The 15,986-nt window shown below is 36.3% G+C and overlaps 1 protein-coding gene across 9 annotated transcripts in view; it reads right to left on the bottom strand.

Annotated features, from left to right (window-relative positions):
- Positions 1-556: 556 nt before the first annotated feature.
- The window catches only part of RALYL (RALY RNA binding protein like), an 837,272-nt gene continuing 821,842 nt past the window's right edge, over positions 557-15,986 (bottom strand). For all 9 annotated transcript variants that reach the window (XM_017341419.4, XM_089335473.1, XM_017341418.4 and 6 more), the window contains one exon: positions 557-1,527. In XM_017341419.4, coding sequence (XP_017196908.1) covers positions 1,510-1,527 — 18 coding nt within the window. In that variant the 3' untranslated portion in view covers positions 557-1,509. The remainder of the gene's footprint in view (positions 1,528-15,986) is intronic.

The following is a 15,986-nucleotide window of genomic DNA, read 5'->3' as shown; positions in this document are numbered from 1 at the left end:
TGGCGCTGGGAGAGGAGGAAACAGCTTCTACATAGCTGCCTCCAGTTCAACCAACAAGCTGCAGGACCTGCTCCTGATTGGAGGAGAGCAGCGTACTCGGCGTGTGGGTAGCAGAGTTGGGATTGGTGGAAGAGGACTATAAAGGAGGAGAAAGACAACATGCACCAGGAACATCTATCTGAAGGAACACCTGTGCAGCCCCCGAGAGAGCCGGCCGGCGGTGTGCTGCTCCCCTGCGGAAGTGGGGAAAGTGGCAGGGGGCCCACCCCTCCACGGAGGTGGAGGGACGGTAGCCAATCCGGGAAGAACCAGCAGCAAACCCGGGGAGGGCCGAGCAGACAAAAGAACAACGCAGGGTCCTGTGTCGTTCCTCCACGAAGACGGGGAGCGACAGGTCACTCAATGTGGAGGGGGCACATAGAACATGCAATATATACTGTAGTAAAGTTATGTGATTTCCATTATTGTGCTGATTCTTTTTTGCATTACAGTGACTGAAAAAAATTTACACTGTATAGTAAAACAAGGATACTGAAAGAAAGAAAACACACACTAGTTTCATTTTTAAAAGAAACAGTATTTATTAAGAAATTATATGCTGAGTTCTCCTAGGATCTGTGAAGATGGTTTCTCCATTTCCACAGCACAAGACAATAGCTAACAGCATCAGAAAACACTTGCAATGCTTGGGAATGGAAAGTTTCTGGAATAAGAGATGACATGAAGTGATGTATGCACTAATTGAGACTTTTGTATCTAAAGACAAGGCTATTTTTTTCCTTGTCAGTCTAGTTCTTTCCTGTATGAGCACTCAAACCTGTCCACGGAATCTTGTACGCAGACTGAAGTATTAGGTAATAACTGGGTCATTTCAGTTCATTAGACTGGAGCATGCTCAATTTAGTCACAGGTCAAACTAACAGTCCTTAACTATTGTATCACATCTGAATGTGCACATTCTTTGTTAATAAAAAGGGTGCTTATAGAAGGCAGAAATATAACTTTTCCAAGTACTTTATCCTTACGATCTGCATACTTTAAACTATAAATTAAAAATAAATTATAAAAACTAGCATACAATGTATTTTTTTTCTTACATGACATCATTGGAAATAAGCTTTTAACATAGAATTGCAGTATCACCTGAATTTGTATATGATCAACAGTGAAACATGCTAATCATAAAAATAGCTTTTACAAATATACATTTGTATACAGTGTCTCCCTTACCACTCATAAATGTCCTTCACACTTTAAGACTAAAAAAAATAATTAGCAAGAGGGAAAAACACATTTACAATTTAAACCATATAAACCTGACAGTTATATAGTGTGGACATAGAATACATGGATTTTCTAAAATTGAACAATACTGTCCATTTTATTAATTTGGGTATTTATATAAATTGAACAAAGATGCTGTCATCCAATAAGAAACCTCCTTTCACATTTCTGGGGGTTGTCACAGTTTCTCTTTTCTGCTTTTGTGTCATCATCCATCACTTCAGATCACTTTATCTGTAGAAACTGAGAAAAGAAAAAAATAGCTTAAAATATAGAAATTCATGTTTCATTATTTATAGTGTACAAACAAATAAGAGACAAAGGCTAAATCAGGAGAAGAGTAAAGGAATAATTAGATTTTCAGGATTAATATTTGTGATGACAGGTTGAATACTTTGTTTTGGATATACAATAACTTCCATTTGTGGCATGCTATTTTTTAAATTTTTATTTTATTTTTAAATTATTAAAATTTTATTTAAGATAAATAAGTTTAATTTGTATTTATCTATAAATATTTAGTAACATAGTGATACAATCCCCCCTCCATGGTCCAACCCTTCCTCCTCCTTTCTCTGTTATTCCTTCTCTTGACTTTTACAATGATTAACTTTCAGTTTACTTTATACTGAAAGGATTCCAGAAGAGCCTAGGGTGATTACTGATGCCATAAACAGAGTGTCAATTTGTTAAGTCAACAACAGGAGTCACTGAGCACTTACTCCTCATGTAGGATCTTTGTCCTTAGTGTGCTGTACATTGAGATTTAATGCTATAACGAGTACTCAAACAGTATATTTCACTTTGTGTTTCTATGGGGGTGCAAACTGTTGAAATCTTTACTTAATGTATACTAAAGTGATCTTCTGTAAAAAAAAATTATCAATTCCCAACTTGACTCTCGCTGGGATTAAACATGACAATAGGTCTGATCTGATTTCATCATCATTTAAAAAATCATCTATTATTTTTCACTTTATGTTTCTATGTGGGAGCAAACTGTTGAAATCTTTACTTAATGTATACTAAACTGATCTTCTGTATATTAAGAAAAAAAAAGAAAAGATTAACCTCACACTAAGTAGGGACTTAAACAAATAGTAGGAAGAAAAAACACTGTTCCTCCACAATTGAAACAATGGCTGTAAGCAATCATCAAATCTCAAAATGTCACTTTCACTCCTCTACATTACATTTTTGGTACTCATTAGTTACCACAGATCAGAGAAAACATATGACATTTGTCTTTTTGGAACTGACCTATTTCTCTAAGTATAATGGTTTCCAGTTACATCCATTTTGTTGCAAAAGACAGGATTTCATTCTTTTTTATGGCTGAGTAGTATTCTAGGAAAAATTATGCTAAAATTTATATGGAAAACAAGAGACCTCAAATAGCTAAAGCAATCTATTTCAATACATGATACATGATAGTTATAATCAAAACAGTCTGGTACTCACACAAAAATAGACATGTATACCAATGGGACAGAAGAGAAATACCAGAAATCAATTTGTACATCCACAACCATCTAATCTTTGACAAAGGAGCTAAAATCAATCCCTAGAGCAAGGACAGCCTCTTCAACAAATGGTGCTTTGTTAATCGAATCTCTGTGCAGAAGAATGAAACAAAATCCCTATCTTCCATCTTATCCAAAAATCAACTCAAAATGGATCAAGGATCTAAATCTATGACCTAATAATATCAAATTAGTAGAGGAGACCATTGGGTAAACTCTTAAAGACTTTGGCATAGGCAAAGACATTTGAGTAGCCCAGAAGCATGATCAAAAGCAATCAAAGCAAAAATAGTCCAATGGGATTACATCAAGCTGTACAAGAAGCTTCTGAACTGTCAAGGAAACACTTAGTAAAGTGAAGACCTGACAGAATGGGATAAAATATTTGAAATCTATAAAACTGATAATGAATTAATATCCAGAATCTATAAAGAGCTCAAGAAACTCACAACAACAAAACAAGCAATCCAGTTAAGAAATGGAGAAGTACTTTTCAAAGGGGGGAATTCAAATAGCAAACAGACACATGAAAAAATGCTCAGGATCACTAGCCATCAGGGAAATGAGAACCAAAACCACAATGAGGTTTCACCTCACCCAAGTTAGAATGGCTTTCATACAGAAATCAACAAACAGTAAATGCTGATGAAGATATGGGGAAAAATGTACCCTAATCCACTGTTGGTGGGACTATAAATTAGTACAGCCATTGTGGAAGGTAGTATGGAGACACCTCAGAAAACTGAAAGTAGATATACGAGATGATGCATCCACCCCATTCCTTGGAATTCACCCAAGGGAAATGAATTCAGCATATGAAAGAGTTATTTGTATCCACATGTTTATTGCAGCTCAATTCATAATAGCTAAAATATGGACTCAAACCAAATGTCCTTCAACTGATGATTGGATAAAGAAATTATGGTATAGACATAGTATGAAATACTACTCAAGTTTTTTTTTTCATCTAGCTAATTTACTGCCTGAGATCATAAATTTTTTTAAGATTTACTCATTTATTTGAAAGGCAGAGTTAAAGAGAGACAGAGGCAGGGAGAGAGAGAGAGGTCTTCCATCCATTGGTTCATTCCCCAAATGGCCGCAATGGCCAGAGCTGTGACAATCCAAAGCTAGGAGCCAGGAGCTTCTTACAGGTCTCCCACGTGTGTTCAGTAGCCCAAGCATTTTTCTATTGCTTTTCCAGGCCATATCAGAGAGCTAGATTGGAAGTGCAGCAGCCATATGGGATGCTGGCACTACAGGCAGTACCTTTAGCCACTATGTCACAGCGCTGGCCCCCAATTGTTTTTCAACATAAGCTTATACCCAGTTTACAAGGGAACTGCATGATGTCATAGGCCAATGAAAGACATTTGAGTAGCCCAAAAGCTCTGTCATTTTCTTTTTGTTTCTTTTTATTTATTTAAAGGGGAAATTTCATGTATTTCATATATAGTTTTAAGAGCATAATGATACTTCCCATTCTAGCCTCTCACTTCCTCATTCACACCCTTCCTTTTCCTTCATTAGTTTTCTTTTAATTTTTATAATGATATACTTTCATTTTACTTTAAAATCACAAGCTTAACCCTCCACTAAATAAAGAATTCAGCAAATACTGAGTAGAAAAAACACTGTTCCTTAAGAGAATAGACAAGGGGCATAAACAATAATCAAATCTCAAAATGTCCATTTCATTCATTACACATTACATTTTTTGTACTCTGTATATTGGTTACCACAAATCAGGAAAACATATCATTCATTACACAATGGGTTCAATTGGAGACCACCATGCTTAGTGAAATAAGCCAATTACTAAAAGACAAATATCAAATGATTTTCATTGTCTTTTTAAAGAATGACCATAAGATAATTTCACTTCTATGAAACTGAATAGTGCATTTCTAAGACTCATGCACCTGGGATGGGAGAGAAAGCACGTTCTGTTCTGTCATCTGAGTAACCCAGTCTTGGTTGCAAAAGAAAACAAGAACTAGGAAAGGCAATGAAAGTATTCATGGTGCTTTCATGAGTCAGAAATACATTATAAGAGAAAAATTTAATTTAGGAAACACTGAATTAAGAAATGTATATGAATATGAAGATAAAATAATGCCAAGATTCCATCACAGGGGAAGATATTTGCTTTTATTAGAATCTTATCAACTTCTAAGTCATTATATTTGGAAATAAAATATAATTACATCTCTTGTTGTCCCACCAATGTCAAAAGTCTTAGAATTAGATGGAGAAATCTATGGGTGGGGCTGGCACTGAGCCGTAGTGGGTAAAGCCGTTGCCTGTAGTGCTGGCATCCCGTATGGGCACCAATTCAAGTTCTGGCTGCTCCACTTCTTTATTATTATTATTATTATTATTATTATTATTATTTTGACAGGCAGAGTTAGTGAGAGAGAGAGAGAGACAGAGACAGAGAGAAAGGTCTTCCTTTTTCGTTTGGTTCACCCCCCAAATGGCTGCTATGGCCAGTGCACTGCGGCCTGTGTGCTGTGCCGATCCGAAGCCAGGAGCCAGGTGCTTCCTCCTGGTCTCCCATATGGGTGCGGGGCCCAAGCACTTGGGCCATCCTCCACTGCCTTCCCGGGCCACAGCAGAGAGCTGGACTGGAAGAGGAGCAACCGGGACAGAATCCGGCACCCCAACTGGGACTAGAACCTGAGGTGCCGGCACTGCAGGCGGAGGATTAGCCAAGTGACGCACCACTGGCTAGGCTGCTGCACTTCTGATCCAGCTGTCTGCTATGGCCTAGGACAGTAGTAGAAGATGGCCCAAGTCCTTGGGCTCCTGCACCCATGTGGGAGGCCAGAAGAAGCTCCTTGCTCCTGGCTTCGGACTGGCACAGCTCCAGCCACTGTGGCCAACTGCAAAGTGAACCAGTGGATGGAAGACCTCTCTTTCTCTCTCTGCCTCTCCTTCTCTCTGTGTGTAACTCTGCCTTTCAAATAAATAAATAAATAAATAAATTTTTTTAAAAAATAAAATCTATGGGTATATCTTAAGAATCAGACATATAATATCAAAGTATATATTTGGATGAGAGCTTCTGATACCTTATTAGTGACCTGGAAATTAGGTAATCTATCCTTGTATTGAAGTTTTCTCCTCAAGTTTCCCTTTAATTTAGCTTAGTTTTTTGAAGCCCATGGCATAGAGATTATTAAAACAATAAGTATGACAGTTGGATGGTGATAATTGCTCTGATGTCTGCAGCCCCAGACCTCATATCTGGCCTGGATCACTAGTGAAAACAAACAAAATCAGTGAAGCTGGGTGGTAATTTCTATTTCTCAGCCTGTGGTTCTTTCATCCTTATAAGTACATATATCTAAATAATTTCAGTATGTCAGTTTCCTGTCTCAGTTGATACATACCTTTTCATTATAGGAAAATTTAAAATTAAATGCAATATATACAAGAATATTGATAATAGAAATAGTATTTTAATAGTAAGAAGAAAAATTTGTGAACATTTGATGCCTTAAGTGTTTGTGTTATTTAAGAGAATTTAGTTTACTAGAGAGCCAGTCTTGTGATTTCTCTTTAGCAGATACAATTTAAAAATTGATTGACACACATTATTTCAAATTTGTAGGTTGAAATCTTATTATGTTTGTCACGATATTGGGAAGTCTTAAGAACGCTTTGCTAAAGCAGACTACTTTGTAAAACAGACAAATGAAACACTTAAAAACATGATATCAAATGTCTTAGTAAATTTGAAAATGCCATTTACAACACTTGAATGCATTTAATTATCTAATCTGAGGCAATCATTATTCAAAGGACTGATAGAAGTATTTTGTAAAACTTGCATATTTATAATCTTAAAAGTCCTAATAATTATGATTTTAAAACTTTAGTAAACCACATTTAAATAAAATTAAGCAAAATACATCCTGTTAATAATCCTTTTTACTGGGGCCTGCGCCAGCATCCCATATGCGTGCCAGTTCTGGTCCTGGCTGCTCCTCTTCCAATCCAGCTTTCTGCTGTGGCCTGGGAAAGCAGAAGATGGCCCAAGTGCTTGGGCCCCTGCACCCACATGGGAGACCATGAAGTAGCATCTGGCTCCTGGCTTTGGATCTGCACAACTCCAGCTGTTGAGAACATTTGGGGAGTGAACCAATAGAAGGAAGACCTTTCTCTCTGTCTCTCCATCTCAATGTCTGTAACTCTACCTCTCAAATAAACAAATCAAATCTTTAAAAACTATAGTCTTTTTTTACTGTTAAGAACATCAAAAACATACATCCGTAGGAAAGAAACTTCCAGAAGTAAGGCAAAGGTACCTTTGAATATTTTGAGACTCTCTGTTTCTCTCCCTTAGTTCTTCTTTCTTTTTCTCCTTCCTCTCTTTCTCTATATTAAATCTAAATATATATTGATTATTCATACATGCATTTTGAAAATTTATGTATTTATGTGTGTTTATTTATTTATCTATTTGAGAGGCAGAGAGACAGACAGACAGTGAACTCCCATGTGCCGGGTCACTCCCTAAATGCCTGCAACAAATGGGTTTAGGCCAAGATAAAGCCAGGAACCTGAAGCTTGATTAAGATCTCCCACATGGATGGCAGGAACTCAATTATTTGAGCCATCACTGCTGCCTCCCAAAGTGCACATCATCAAACAGTTGGATTCAGGGTTCAAACCCAGACACTCCAATATGGAATGTGGGTGTATCAACAGATGTTTTAACTGCAATGCGAAATGCCTACCCAATATGCACTTTTAAGAATGAAAACATTATTTAAATAGGTTCCTTATGCAGTTCTGGATGCACTTATGTGCACAAGAAGTGTCAATCAGCCTTTATACTTCTGGAGCAAAACTTTTTGTGTGTTGTAAAGAATATTTTGTACATAACCTTTATGAACATAAAAAAATTATCAATGAGAAACTCAATAAATAAATTAGCCTAAAGATTAACAGTGGTATGAGAAAATAAGGCACTGTAATTTTTGGGACTTGACTGATAGTACAAAGAAGGAAATAAAGTTATTTATGTGATTGTGATTGCACTGTTTCTGCAAGGCCTTCATTGATTGCCTTCCTTTTGCAAATGGAAAATGCTAAAAGTGCTGCAGAAGCTGTGTGTGCAGTTTACTAATCACTGCATTTCTCCAGGTTAAATCATGACAGATGACATTAATTTACTATATTCTAACCCCATTCTGCATATCTGAAAAGATGGAGTGGCTATTTAGCAATTATGCATTTTATTATAAAGAAAAATACCAAATTTTTGGTTCCTACTCCATCACCCCTGGTATGATTTATTCTTACTCTTTCTTTTGCTCCTCAATTGTAAATGATTACATTGAAATAATTATCTTGGGAAGAGGAAAAGTAGGCTTGGAAATAATTTATTGAAGTCTTACTTCTTGCTATAACGCTTCAAAGAATTTGCCCATCACTGGTATAAAACAAAAGAAGCTTCATTAACTCATTACTGTGAAGTAGGATTTTTAAACTATATTAATACAACAAGTCATGAATATAATTCTTTTTATCTGCAAACACTGTCAGAATATATTCAGAAAGCTTTCATAGAACTTCTAGTCTGAAAAGGGCTTGCTGCTGACTTATAAAGCCCAGGGAGGGAGGGGACAAGCTATGACATTCTCACTGCGTTTTTCTCAAAAAAGACAGTCACTTAAGGAGCTGATTGGTTTAGTATAATGTGAAACTAATTGTGCTCTCCTTGTGAATAGTGGGTAATTTATCTACTGGCTGTACAGCAGCTTGGATGCTTTTAAAACAAATTCTCCTGATGATGAATGCTTTCTCAATTCTCAATCTCTCTCATTTCCAAAATACAACAAAGAAAGCCACTCAGGTGGGACCGGATTGTATTGAACCAAGCAATTTACTTTTATTTGACATGGATGAAAGGATACTATTAATCTACAGAGCAAGCATACTTAATTTTAAACTTCTTGCATGAATATGTTTGAAATAGATACAGCAATATGTGGGATAAATATACCTTATTTACAGCTCTATCAAAAATATTTTAAAGAAGTCTGAAGACTTCATCAGTATCAGAAATGCTTGTTATATATTTTTCTAATAGATGTAACTGTAAAGGAGTAATAGAAATCTAGATATCCTACATTTTAAGGAGTCATCTATAAAAGCAAAAATGGTAAAATAAATTATGTTGCTAATATATGGCACTAAACATTTTATAAAAAATTAGAGTCCTATAAAAAGTTATCTATATTTGTTGTCAACATTGATCACACTCCTTGAATAATTGTTCATTTGTATTTGTATTCATTTGAAAGGTAGTGCAACATACAGATAGGTAGATAGATAGGTAGATCTTCCTTATACTGGTTCACTCCTCAAATGCCTGTAAAAACTAGAATTGGGTCAGGCTGAAGACAGAAACCAAAAACTTCATCCAGGTCTCCCATATGAGTGACAGGGATCCAAATACTTGAGCCATCATCTGCACTCTTCCAGGGTATGCATCGTTAAGAAGCTAGATTGCAAGTAGAGGTGAACTCAATCCTAGGTACTCTGATATGGCATGTGAGTATCCCATGTGGTAGCCTTACCAACTGTGCTATGATACCTGCTCCAGCCATTCACTTTTTACAGAAAATATGAAAATATTTGGCTTTCACAAATTTCTCATTCCAAATAGGATACAACTTTCTAAGCAGCAGAAGGTATTTCTAGCACCTCCTGTTTATGAGAAGTTAAAGTTTGCCTTACAGTAACATGCTCTTGCGGGGCAAAATCATACCCTAAAATACATTTTGATTAAAAGGATCATACTACAGAAAGTAATGGAGGCCGGCGCCGCAGCTCACTAGGCTAATCCTCCGCCTAGCGGCGCCGGCACACTGGGTTCTAGTCCTGGTCAGGGCGCCGGATTCTGTCCCAGTTGCCCCTCTTCCAGGCCAGCTCTCTGCTGTGGCCAGGGAGTGCAGTGGAGGATGGCCCAAGTGCTTGGGCCTTTGAGACTTGGCCAGAATATAACAGAAGCTTACTACATCAGCCAAAGAAAGAATATTCTGAAAGCAACTTGTTTGGCATGAAAGTACAGAAAAAGAGGAGTATCTTGGAGGACAACTTGATTGTGTTCACCCAAGAATTGTATACAGAAGAAAGTGTCTGAACTCTCAAAGTGAGCCTGGCTTGTGAAGGTAAGAATATTCCCAGGCAGCCGTAAATGCCTCAGCAGCTTCAGAACATTCCATCATACAGCCAACCTTATATCCTAAATCCACACTCCCCCTAAAACTTCTGATTAGAATTCCCAGCAGTTTGTTCATAGCAAGAAGATGATAAAGGCAGAAGTCACAGACCAGCCCTTTTTTGTGATAGGACTCACTGTAAGTTGATAAAACAGATCTGTACATTTGGAGTATGTGACTGGTCACTTTACATTTGTCTGAGGACACTTCTACTCTGAGCAGGCTGATAAGTAGCTTCTATGGACCTATAAGGTTAGCCTCAGATTCTGAGCTGTGAGAATCACAATGAATCTTTGCAAGCCTGCCCATTTGCTTACTGATTTCTTCTCGTTTTAGCAATCTACAAATCTCAAAATCATATATATATAGTGTGTGTATATATATATATATATATATGAAACACTTGAAAAGCTATCTGGCAACGCATATAGGATTTCATTGACTCTAAGCAATAAGGAACCAGAAGTCATGGAACTCTGTCCTGCTATAGATGAAGACCCTGAGATCCATACAAGTGGAGAGACAGGCCCCCGAAACTGCCAAAGCCCCAATCGAACCCAGAATCCTGCCTGCTGCCAAGAATCCTTACCATTTCACTGTTGGTTATCAACCTTCCGCAGGCCTCAAAATCACCAAGTAGGCTTCTTAAACTCAGACTGCAGGATTTTTGATTCACAAGATTGCATTTATGGTAAGTTCCCTAGGGATGCTGGGCACCCCACTCTTTGAGAAACGTCTTCATTGTACTATTGGGAGGCAGGCCTGTGGTGGGCTGCTTGTACTCTTATACATCTTGCTGAAGCTGCTAATGTCATAATACACTGACCTTTTCCTGATTCCACTTCTCAGGATTATTTATCTGGCTGGCAATCCTGAGAAATGAGGTTACTCATTTTAAGAATGTGCCACACATGTGGGGACTTCATGACGTTCATGGAAATGGAATTGCAACATATGTGTATTGTGGTTGAAGAAAAAATGAAATCCATGCCTAATTTTTTCACAATTGGCTTTTCTGTGAACATACTGAAGACCTCTGTTGTTTAAAATACATTTTGTCTTCCTGTTGACAAAACCAAACTTGGGACTGGTGTTGGGTACAGCATGTTACACTTCCACATACAACACAGTAATACATACTGTGAGAAAGACAGGGAGAAAGACAGAAGGTTAGTGAGAGAAAAAGAGCTCTTCTCCACACTTGTTCCCTCCCAAAATGCCCACATCAGCCAGGTTTGGGTCAGGCTGAATCCAGGAGCCAAGAACTCATTTCAAGTCTCTCATGTGGGTGGAGGAAACCCAAGTACTTGAGCTATCACCTGCTGCCTCCCAGAGTGTGCATTAGGAGAAAGCTGGATGGGAGGTGGAACAGCAAGGACATTAGCCAGGCAGAAACGGTGATATGGGGAAGACCTAACTGCTGTGTCATACACCCACCCCTAATCATCTGCTTTAGTTCTCCTAAATACTGCCAAGCTTATTTAAGTGAGTTAACTCTTGACATTAATTATAGTGATTCTTGGCAAGACATGAATCTACAGGGTAAACTGGTAGGACTGTAAACTGGTATAGTCACTGTGGAAGACAGTATGGAGATACCTCAGAAATCCAAATATAGACCTATCATATGATCCAGCCATCCCACTCCTGGGAAGTTACCCAAATTAACAGAAATCAGTATAAGAAAGAGTTATCTGTACCCCCATGTTTGCTGCACAATAGCTAAGGTATAGAATCAATCCAGATCAACGAAAGACTGGATAAAGAAATTATGGTATATATAAACCATGGGATACTAAAAAAAAGATGAAATCTTGTATTTTGCAACAAAATGGATGCAACTGGAAGCCATTACACTTAGTGAAATAAGCCTGTCCCCAAAAGACAATTACTATATGTTTTCCCTGATCTGTGCTAACTAACAGAGTACCATAAAGGGAATATATAGGAGTAAAATTGACACTTTGCAATTTGATGTTTCTTAACAGCCTTTATCTTGATGGTTAAGGAATAGTGTTTTTCTCCCTTTATACTATGTGTTGAACTCTTTACTTATTGTAGGGTTAATCTTACGAGTATAAAGTAAACTGAAAATAGATCTTTATAAAAAATAAGGATAGGAATAGGAGAGGGAGGAGGAAGAAGGGTTGGGATGATGGGGAGGAGGGAGGTTAGGGTGGGAAGTCTCACTGTGTTCCTGAATCTGTACATATGAAATATAAGAAATTTGTGCATACCTTAAATAAGAGTGATTGATATCATTTCCTTTAATTACTGATATCCCTAACAAAGACATTAGTGCAGTGATAACTTTTACATTTAGACACAGATCATTTGTATTTATAGAGTGTATTTCATTTGATTGAAATCACAGGAAACTTTCAAATGAGAATCAAATATGTCTTTTCTGTTGGATTTGTTAACAAGAATAACTTCTGTAGTGTGGTCAGATGTAATGATGTCAGGAATTATATATCTGTCATCATAACTTGAGAAGCATTACAGAAACTGAGTAGCAGCTTGGTTAGCATGTGACATAGGTTGTAAAGGGATCTTTTCTCGTCTCCTAGCCAGAGCAGCAGTGCTATGCACAGTATTCATGGCTGACTGGTATCAGCTTTGTCTCTTGCCTCAGGGATACAGGCATCTTACTCTATTTACAGTCAGTCAGGAAATAATTTATTAGGTTTAGTCTAACTCTGCTAAATGACTGAACTACATATTAATTAAAAACATTCAGAATGTGATGATATGCCGTAGTGCCAGGGGGAATTTCAGAGGTGTGGAAGTATCAGGAGGCTCCCAGCTATGGGATTCAGATCAGACATCCTATGATGGCAAGAGAAAACGGGAAAGAGACCATCTTCTGGGGAGCTGGATTGATATTAGAACATTAAAGCAAGAATCTGATGAATAAGTATTTGATTCATTTACTTTTGGGATTCTGTTCTCAGGAAAGAAACAGTATCTAGTTATTAGAATAAGCCTAGGATAATGACAATAAGTCTACAGCAAGAGAAACAGCAAGATATCTTAAAATCTGAGGCATCTGATTTACTTAATTCACTACTTAATTTACTCCAACTCGAGATGGGTTTGGATTCATAGAATTTGGAACTGGGCTAAGTCTGTGGGCATGGGTCATAAACATTTTAGCAGCTGTAATTTAAATAATGTATGGACATGTATAAAGTGTGTGAACATTCTTTTATTCTTATTTGAATTTCATTACAAACCACTGAGGTAAACTGCAGGGCAAGAATTATCCTAACATTAGTCATTAAACCTTCCATTGAGGAATAAGTACCTTGTTAAATCAATTCCCTAATATACTATTCTGTCTAATTGTGGGAATAATACAATGGAATGACAGATTGGGCACATCAATAATTTTAGGACAGGTGTTCTCACCTGGGATGTGAAAATACATGGGTGTCCTGATGACAAGTAGGAAAATGAGCAGAATTACTGGGGACATATGATTTGTACTTAAGCTGTCACCTGACATTCCATTTTTCTTTCAGCTCTGTCTTGAGGAAATTAAGAATCATTTTAATTAAAAACCTGCTTTTGTCTGAAGGAGACCTTTTATGTTGTAAAATACATGAATAAAAATACAATTAACTTTACAAAAAATTATCATACATGGGCTATGTAATTTTATTTTAAATTTGTGTGTAAAAATTAATTAATTTAACACTGAGAAAAAGGTAACCACATGGCTACATTAACTTATTTAACAACACTTTAGTGTTCTGTTACACATAGAAACACACTAATACAATATATTTCTTATTTTGTTTCAAGCTGTACTCTCATGATGCTTGTGATTTGAGTGTTATAGGATCATTGAAAATCATATCTAAGTAGTTGAATTGACAAAGTTATATGGCACATAGCTTTGATTTGATCATGCATTGATACTTGATTTCTAATGGAAAGTTTACAGTGTCTAACAACCAGTAGTTATTCCCAATGCCAGAAGTGATAATGAGAATTTTAGAGAATACTCTTAAGTTGCTTAATTCCAGTGCTAAAAACCAAGTGCCAATTAATGACAAGATTTTATGACCTTTGAAATTTTACATATTTGTTAAATTCCTTAAGGATTTAGTTTTGAGATGACAAACTACAAATATAAATGTTTAATAAATCATAGTTAAAGAAAAATGTGATTTATAATTTATCTATTTTAAAATATAATTTTAAAAGATGTTCAAAGTAGTATAGTTAACTCATTATCATCTCAAATACCTGGGGTGGGTGGGGGAAAGGTTGTCATTGCTATTTTACACATGCCCATTTAATTAAATTTTCTATACTCATTATTAAAAGATAAAAATATAAAAAAGCCTCAGCATTAAGTTGAGTAAACTTAGCTGAGACATCAATTGCAATATTAAAGTGAAGAAATAGTGTATACTATTTTTCTATTAATAAACTCTTGTTTTTTTCAGTATGCTTGTATTTGAGAAATATAGTTGATTTTTAAAAAAAATCTGAAATCTTTAAGCTTTGGAATATTTACAAAATATTTCTACTGGATATATAAATTCCTTGGTGATTCGGAGAATACATCAGTCCTGTAGTGCCTTGGATTATTACTATTACAAAAATTTCCAGGATTATAAAACCTATTATAACAGAATTGAATTATTCTTGTTTTGGTCACTCATAACATAATTTTTACTTGAGCCTCCTGTTTTTAGTATGGAACACATAACTTATTTGTATCAAATGTCTTCCATCCAGAGGTCCTCTTTTTTATATGACTTATTTGTTTATTTTAAAATTTTATTAAAGGTATAAAAATTTCATGCATTTCTCAGATTTAGAAACATAGGGATACTTCCACCCTATCCTCCCACCACCCACGATTCTACCCTCTTCCATCTTCCTTTCGTATTCCTTCTCTTAATTTTTACAATGATCTACTTCTTACTTTATACTCATAAGATTAATCTTACACTAAGTAAAGAGTTCAACAAATAGTAAGAAGAAGAAGAAAAAAACACACTGTTCCTCAACAGAAGAGACAAGGGCTTTTAACAATTATTAATGCTCAAAACGTGAATTTCACTTTTATACATTACATTTTTGGTACTCATTAGTTACAACAGATCAGGAAAAACTTATATTTGTCTTTTTGGGACTGGTTTATTTCACTAAGTATAATGGTTTCCAGTTGCTTCCATTTTGTTGCAAAAGACAAGATTTCATTCTTTTTTTTATGGCTGAGTAGTATTCCATGGTGTACCTGTACCATAGTTTCTTTATGCAGTCATCAGTTGATGGACATCTGGGTTGATTCCATGTCCTAGCTATTGTAAATTGAGCTGCAGTAAACATGGGGTACAGATAACTCTTTCATATGCTGATTTCATTTCCCTTATCATATATATGACTGTGTCATATACTGTGCAGATGACTTTTTGAAATAGATTTTATCAGCTAGCTTATGTGATTTTCTTTATTATTTTAATATATAAAGAGAACAGTTTTCATGTATTTGATAGACCCTATTCCCTTCCTCCCCCCTTCCCTTCCTCTTCTTTCCTTTCATTGATTTTTTCTTTTAATTTTTGGGAGTACATAATTTCAATTTATTTTATTATTATAGGCTTAATTATCAACTAAATATAGTGTTCAATAAGTGAAATGTAGAAAGACCACTGTTCCACAGGGATAAAGATAAGAGCTATAAATAATAATCAAATCATAGTGTGTCAATTTCTCTCTTCTACATTCCGGGTTTTTTTTTTTTTTTTTTTTTTTGACAGGCAGAGTGGACAGTGAGGGAGAGAGACAGAGAGAAAGGTCTTCCTTTTGCTATTGGTTCACCCTCCAGTGGCTGCCACGGCCGGTGCGCTGCGGCTGGCGAACCGCGCTGATCCGATGGCAGGAACCAGGTACTTATCCTGGTCTCCCATGGGGTGCAGGG

This window comes from Oryctolagus cuniculus, chromosome 6, assembly GCF_051225735.1.
Source record: "Oryctolagus cuniculus isolate XC-2025 breed Fujian yellow rabbit chromosome 6, ASM5122573v1, whole genome shotgun sequence".
NCBI lineage: Eukaryota > Metazoa > Chordata > Mammalia > Lagomorpha > Leporidae > Oryctolagus > Oryctolagus cuniculus.
Note: the sequence above shows the minus strand (reverse complement) of the source record. Positions and strands in the feature narration are given on the sequence as shown.